Consider the following 7,892-nt stretch of genomic DNA (forward strand, 5'->3'; position numbering starts at 1 on the left):
TAATTTCTAATTTTTGTTTAATACCGTAATTAGCATATTTTATAAATTTTAATGATTTTTCTAAGAACCACAATAGTAAAAAATCAAATTGGATCTTGAAATCAATAATTCTCATGAATAAATAATACTTAAATAATATTTTTTTTTGTAATGAAATTTTTGTATGAAACACTTTGATTCGTTAAAAGAAAAAAAAAAAAAAAATTTCACCTCTTTTGATTCTTCTTTTTATTTTCTTAGTTTTGTAATGACTAAAACTAAAAAAAATACTCGTGTTAAAAATAAGATTTTATCTCACGTTAATAAGTATTGATTTTTTTAATAACTAATATTTTCATTAAATAATAATTATTTTTAGAATCTGTTCTATTTAAACTCATGATCCATTTACAACTTAATTCATAATAATTATTTATTTATTCATTAATTGTTAATAAATCACATGAATGCGAGACATTAAATCATATATTTTTATGAAATTTTTATAATCTTTGATCTTTTGTTTAGCTATGAATATTGTTTATTATTTTTTTAAGAACTCATTATTATATTATTAGAGAATGAGTAATACAGTATTTATTTTCTCTCTCCTTTTTTTTTCGGACCAATTTTTCTCTCCTTTAAATAAATGGCCATGCAATATTGAAGGCTGATTTGTCTATCCCCGTTCCCTGCTCATTGGAACCTGTCCCATTCCGCAGGCGCGTTTTTATCCCATTTCACCGTTTTAAATTAATTTAATCTGACTAGTATTTTTTTTTTCTTTCCAAAAATATTGATACTGGATAAAATCATTACTGGTTAGTAGTTACTTTTGACGATAATAAAATTTAAATAGCTATTCTTTAAGGCAAAGATAAAATGCATATTAAAATAATTGACTTTGAAATGTTTCGCTGCAACTGTGCCTAAAAACACCTCATTTTGACATATAAAAAACAGAAAAGAATTTGATTTGGATTTACTATATTCTCATTGTTTTTTTTTTTTTTGCGCAATACTATATTCTCATTGTTTTAATTACATAGAATTATAAATTTAATAAATTGAATTTATTAAATAATATAACATGTCATTATAATAAGTTTAATGACTATACATTGTTAGTATGAAAACTTTTTACTATTAAACAATAAAAAACACATTCAGTAAGTATTAATAATATTTTTGATAAAAAAATATTCTATTTTGCTTCTTCACAAATATAAAATTAACAAAAAAATTACTATTGATATGATTTTAAAGATAAATATTATAAAAATTAACTGGCTTAAAATGCATTGTAATTTTTAATTTGATAAGGTGTAAAATTATTCATATTGTCAATATATAACTATTTTCTCTAAATTATAGTTTTATGCTTGTTTAAAAATATATCTAAAAATAGAAATGTATTAGTACACATGTAAAAGGAAGAAAAAAAAATAGGACACGAGAAATTAAGATCTACGTGGCTGAATGGAAAATAATGTTAATTATATTTTTTATCGTAACTTTTTCAACTTTTCATTTTTAGCCCTTAAATAAAAAAATTAATAGCAATATTATGGTAACAAATAAAAAGCTTTACATGTGTCCATTCACACAGGCTATTAGATTGAGATACTTCAAAAGAATTTCCCAAGAAAGGGCAGAACCCATTTTAATTATTGGCTTTTCTGCTTCACACTTTACCTAGGTCGTGTATGTTTTGAACGCAGATGATACCCACTATCGTTGTTATGGGTCCCCATGTGAAGAGTCTATGCCCAAAATATTAATTAGACAGCCAACCGTATGAGTATCAACCTCATCTTGTTTTGGCACATGAACAACAGTGCCACTCAACCAAACTCATTCATCCCATTCAAACAAGCAGAACTTGGAGACTAGATCCTGAATTACCCAGTTTTCTATTATTCCGTTACTTTCACAATCTGTATCAGTAGACCAGTTGACTAGATCATATAAAATAAACATGGCATCATCTCATCCTAGACTAATAGTGTTAATTAAATATTTCATTAGAAACCGTCCAGATCTACGACTCTTTCGAGGATAGATAAGATGAAGCTGACATTACTAGAGAGCAATTGATAGTGATGTTTTGTCCCTTTTCATTCACAAAATTGAAGCTTCTGTGGGGCCCTTATGATCATCTCTGTCATCTAGATTTTGGACTTAAACTCAGCTTACTCAGAGACAACTAACATTAGCAACAGCAACAGAAAACTTAAACAAGTAAAAAATGTTGCAGAGTAGAATATATCCATATGATCACACCAAACCAAAACTTTCCCATCAACCTAACATATGGGCATTTTACAAGAGACCAAGACAATAATAACATAAATATACGAAAAAGCTCCTACTAGTGTCTACTGTGGTAAAACCGGAACTAGAGAAAGGGAGCAACCCACAATTTATCTAAATCAGAAATTGGCAAGAGATAAAAATCATACTCTAAGCAAAAGGTATGAGTTTTCAATTTTGGATCTAGGTTTGAATAAACTCTCCTTTTTAACTAGTCTTGAGCAGTTGTAGCAACAGCTTGTTGAACTCTCCGTTGATGAACATCCCAATTATACACACGAGCAATTGTAACCTGATAAAATATAGGTAAACAATCAATAACTAAAACTAATTATTTTCCAGAACAACCTATGAAAAGATTGGGTGATTGCTGAATACTGATACATGTACTCAACAACATTTATGCAAAATACCAAAAGGAGTGTTGAAATGTCTCAAATGCATCGTATAATGTGCATGGTAGATATGAAAATGACGGTTGAAAATTCAGAGTGGACATTATTGTATGCTTGCTTATTAAGAAAACAAAGGAATGAATTAAAATGTGCCACTGTTTGCATGTTCATTGTTTGTTTGTGAATGTATTTTTCCTTACTCAATTTAGATCAAAGTAAAACCAAAAAGCAATATGAAGGTCCAACTTAAATAATCTTCGTTCCATCATTTTCCCAATTTAAAAATTTTCATTTTCTTTGCCAAAAGTTAACTAGTGAAAATAATACTCTCTCTCTCTCTCTCCTGCTAAGAACTTCCCTTAAAGGTATTAAAGGGCTCAAGGGCTTGATGCCTTTCACCATGCTATACAAGTTCAATGTCCTTGACGTTTCAATGGGAAGGTGTAGAAAATGTAGAGGGGTATGGAGCCCTTGATAGTTAGCAAGCTGACCTGAGTAATTGTCACCTGGTCCCTCAAAAACTGTAAATCAGCAATAAGAACTTCCAAACTGGCTCTAGCATTATCCAGGTTCTTCTGTAGAAGACCAGTAGCCTGCAACAGAAAGATATATAGGGGGTTTTAGAATATGGGTTTGGACCTAACTCAATCCCAAAAACTAGCTCATAGGGTGAGGATTGTCTGCCTCTTATATATTTTATTGTGGCCTTATCTCTAGCCGATGTGAGACTTGAGATTTTCTCAACACACCCCCTCCCACCCAACACTACTGGGCTTGATGCGTGGATAACATGGTGGGTGGCCCATTTAATGGATTTAGGATAGACTCTAATACCATAATAAAATGTGAGTCTGGGCCTAACTCAACCCCAAAAGCTAACTCATAGGGTGAGGGTTGCCCTCCACTTATATACTCTATATTGGCCTTATTTCTAGCCAATGTAGGACTTGAATTTTTCTCGGCTGGGAGAAAAATAAAAGAAATAAAAAAACAGAAATAACACCTAAATACTAACATACAAGTACCTCTTCTAATGAATATTCCAGCATAACATTAGCTCCCAGCCATAAACACACGGAATTGGTTTCTTCTATGCGTGCTCGTGAATAGATGCCTTCTGATACCTCAAAATCAGCAATAAGTTCCTGTATTTAGGGTCAAATATAAATCTTCAGTTTCTAACATAACATTTGCTTTTCACTTGCAGTAAAAGATTTTAATAGATTACTAGAAAGGTGGCTTGATATAGTTTAACAAGTGATCAAAATTAAATCTTTTGGGACGGATAGCAACAGCTGAGCCTGATTTTTTTAGGGGGTGGCAGTAGTGGAGGGAGAGTGATTTTTTTAGAGAATTAACTCTTCATTCAAGATAAAAAGAAGTACACAGACATATTTTAGGTACAAGGAAGATTATGAAATAATCTACTTATATAGCCTGTTTGGAACCGTGTTCCAAAACCATGTCAAAGTGGATTGGACACAGAAGAGTTAAAATGAAGGTGGCTGTACAATGCGGTACCAAACATGCATTTATTAACCTTCATTCTTTATTATTCTGACTCTTTACTCTTGTGCACCTATGTGCAGACATACAGAGTGGTAGATATAGGCATTCAGAACACAATCTCACAAAATAAGTAAACCTAGCAAAAATGAACTAAAATTTGCTGTTGTATGAGCATACAAAATGAAGGCGATGAAGAGCAAGCACAAACATGAATGAATACTCTTGCAAGTGCATCTAGGACTAGGACTGGTTCCATATCAGGAAAGAGATTCACCATGGTATCAATGTTATAAGCTATGAGGGATGAACACAAATCTTAGACAAATCCCAACAGACAGAAAGAACTTTTTCATACAGTAAACTTGACATAAAAACTATAAGCAGCAGCAATGAAGCCTAATAATTAAACATGGGGACCTGGGTCATCAACTTTTCATGGAAGATAAAATACAGGTGAGGAAACTACATGCTAGCTGCCAACAAGGAAAAAAGGATACATCTAAACAAAGGTCATAAGCCATAAAATTGGAGCTTTGCTCACATATTATTGAGGAATCAGGAAGTCTTGAGGATGTATCAACATCACAAAATATGGCAAGTCAGGACAATTATATATGTATTGACAGAATAAGATGCATGAAATTTCAGATTTCAGCTGTCTAATAACAGTTAATCTGACCACTAATACCTAGACATTTTTGTAAGATAATAACTTTTAAGCATCTTTTACCAAAATAATATTTACCAAAAAAATTTGTTAAGAAAATCAGGCTCTAAACGAACCTCACCAGTACCCTTCTTAGCTTTCAATGTAGCAACAACGTCTAAGCACTTTTCAATATCTGGTATCTTTGCCTGAAAACCACCACAAACAAAAAGTGTCACTACAATAGGTTGATTAGATATGTAAAGAAAAATTGATGAGCACTTCAGAGAGATAGTAACTTTAGATGAATCAGTTAATGTTGAACATTTTTTTACTAAAATAGAATAAAAAGACAACCAAAATATTTTTCTTGTTTTACTTGAAATTTAAAAATTAGCATTTGCTAGTGAATCAATAAGATGATTTTACATTATAAACCAATTTTCCACTTCAACTTATAAAGCCTAGACAGTTAGGAATGACCAAAGTTCAAAATATATGACAAGACAAACTTTGGATTGGAGTCTAAATCTATTAGCCTGCATAGCATAAATACAACTCAACTCAGCCGTGAACCCAAATGATTGTTCTGATTGTAGCCTACATATGTTTTTGAAAACTATATTGTAAAACCTCATGATACGAGTCCCAAGATAAATAATAGTCATATGTTACAGAGCAAATAGCCTGCTTGATCCTGTCCAGCAGGCCCCAAAACAGGCATAAAACTTTCAAATTCAAACTTCCTCTTTTGCAAGTTAAAATTTCACTCAAATGTTATTGATTCTAATTTGGAATATAATAAGACTTTTTTTTGGTCTCTTGTCTTTTTAGCCCACAATCAAAATACCAGCAAAACAATAATAACATAAAAGTATATGTATGACTCATTGTGGCTTATCTAGGATAGATCATAAAGTAAAATCTATTAGATATTTTTTAAGGAAATGAAACCTGAAGATCCCTTTGCTGAGCAAGAAGCTTCATTTCTACTACCTTGTACTGCTGAAGTCTGTAAGATAAATATGATGGATCTCAATTCATACAAACACTTATAAAAGTGAAATTGCCATGAAAACTAGAAACAAATTCACATTGGTTTTGCAAGTGTCTGGTCAATGCAACAGAACTTGTGAAACCTAGTTTTTCTTAGTAAAATTAACACATTGGTAGCATTTGTGGACGATTTAGAATGCGGACATATAGTCCCTATTCCATGTTTGATATATTTAAAAAATAGAACAAAACTTGACATGGTTGAAAATTGGTGCATGACTAAAAAGGTAGAACCAAGGAGATTAGAACCATACCATTCCATTCACATGTCAAACACTATTATCATGAAATGATAACAATGAAAGGAGGCTCATATGGATAAATTCCATTTAATGAACATAAAAATAAGGAATGACTTAATTATACAAATTGCACACTTAGTGAATCTAATGAGTGACAATGTAAGCATCATGCATTGATGCATTCCAACGTTTTGAAAAGGAATCAGATCATTGCAACCTAAAATTCACATCAAAAGCTGCCTCATTTATTAACCCCGCTATTCATATCACAAACAAAAATAACAACAGACCATAATTTCAAGTAGGTAGTATGAAGTTTATCACAGAGATCCAGAAGTAGCCAACAAATTTATTATCCATCATGAATAACTCATTTTACATCATTTGGCCTCTCCAGATTTCCAGGCAATAATTCAGTTAATCATGTACAAATTTTCTCCCCAATCCAAAAGAATCACCGCATCACACTGTGCAGTCTACAAACCAGCCATATTGATCTACTTCAGCTCACATTCAGCTGAAATTGTTATCCACACCTAGTCCCTACCTCTGTATAAAAAATCTTCATTTCTCATTTCATCACTTTTAACAATACCGACTGCCAACATTTACAAATTCACAACAATTTCTGTAACTCTACACGCATTCTTTCGAAAACCTCATAACTTCACACCATAAACTACTCCTATACCACCCAAAACCCCCATACATTTGTCAACCACACTTAAATCTCTGCATATTCTCTCGACTCCCATACTCATTAATGAAGGAAACTCTACAAGGCACTACAACTAAATGCAGATTAAAAACCTAGTTAGGAACTACTAACTCAAACCACAAATGGGAAGATAATTACCACACTGATGCAATCCGAAAAGACTATGAACAAACAAAAGAAGCTGATTTCTACTATTAAGAAAGCCAGAGGAAAATATCAAGCAGATCCTTAGGTTTCGAGAATATCGAAAGTGAGAAAGTAAAAAGGGAAAGTGAAGATGAAGACCTCTCTTGGAGAAAAGCCAGGGCTGAACCAACATCGAGACCCGATTGAGTGAGGTAAGTTTGGACATCCTCTACGAACTGAGCCCCTGGTATTCCTCTTCGCTCCGACACCGCCGATTCTGAAGACGAAGAAGCCATTGTTGACGCTCACACACCAAAATTCTCCACACGACGACCCTTTATTAGTTGTCGTTTAATTTTGGTTTTGGTCCAACTCTACTCTTATTGGGCCACGACTAAGCCCAAATCGGGGTTTGGTTCTCCGTTATTTTCACACCCCCCCTTTTAATTTTGATTTTTTGTAAGAGTAAAAGTATATCCATAAAAATAAATAAAAATTATTACACTCCATTCCTTTGCATTAATACATTATCACTGACCACCAACCGTGTAGATAAACTAGCGCAGATTTGTTTTAGCTTTAACAATAGTTTCCAAAAAAATACTTGTAGTTTGCGTGTGTGTGTATATATATATATATATATATATATATATATATATATATATATATATATATATATATATATATATATAATATGATATTATTATTAATATCTCCACAATTTAAGTCCTAGATCCTCCACTGAAAACATAAAATAAAACTTTAAAAAGATTATGTGAATAATAAAAAATATAATATTACAAGTTATCACCATTCTTCTTTTAAGATGTCCCTAATGTGTCTTATTAGATTAAATTTTCATCTAAAATATTATCCATATTTATAAAGATTATGAAATAAACTCTCTG

General features: G+C 31.8%; 1 protein-coding gene across 2 annotated transcripts; it reads right to left on the reverse strand.

Moving 5' to 3' along the window:
* Positions 1-2,152: 2,152 nt before the first annotated feature.
* On the reverse strand, positions 2,153-7,312 carry LOC114425439 (probable prefoldin subunit 3). 2 transcript variants are annotated; one of them, XM_028392367.1, is made up of 6 exons: positions 7,144-7,310; positions 5,797-5,854; positions 4,980-5,051; positions 3,713-3,832; positions 3,179-3,280; positions 2,153-2,584 (listed from the first exon to the last, which is right to left on the reverse strand). In XM_028392367.1, exons 1-6 carry the CDS (start codon positions 7,278-7,280, stop codon positions 2,504-2,506), a joined length of 570 nt encoding a protein of 189 aa, XP_028248168.1. In that variant the 5' UTR covers positions 7,281-7,310; the 3' UTR covers positions 2,153-2,503. The 2 variants fall into 2 exon arrangements, with proteins under 2 accessions (XP_028248168.1, XP_028248169.1); XM_028392368.1 differs by lacking the exon at positions 3,179-3,280 and having other exon boundaries at positions 7,144-7,312.
* Positions 7,313-7,892: the final 580 nt, after the last annotated feature.

Source organism: Glycine soja, chromosome 9 (assembly GCF_004193775.1).
Source record: "Glycine soja cultivar W05 chromosome 9, ASM419377v2, whole genome shotgun sequence".
Classification (NCBI taxonomy): Eukaryota; Viridiplantae; Streptophyta; class Magnoliopsida; order Fabales; family Fabaceae; genus Glycine; species Glycine soja.

Coding starts and splice junctions, on each gene's coding strand:
- LOC114425439 (XM_028392367.1), bottom strand. CDS start 7,280: ATGGCTTCTTCGTCTTCAGAATCGGCGGTGTCGGAGCGAAGAGGAATA. Junction 5,855..7,143: donor CTGGCTTTTCTCCAAGAGAG/GTCTTCATCTTC, acceptor TTTATCTTACAG/ACTTCAGCAGTACAAGGTAG. Junction 5,052..5,796: donor CTCAGCAAAGGGATCTTCAG/GTTTCATTTCCT, acceptor GGTGGTTTTCAG/GCAAAGATACCAGATATTGA.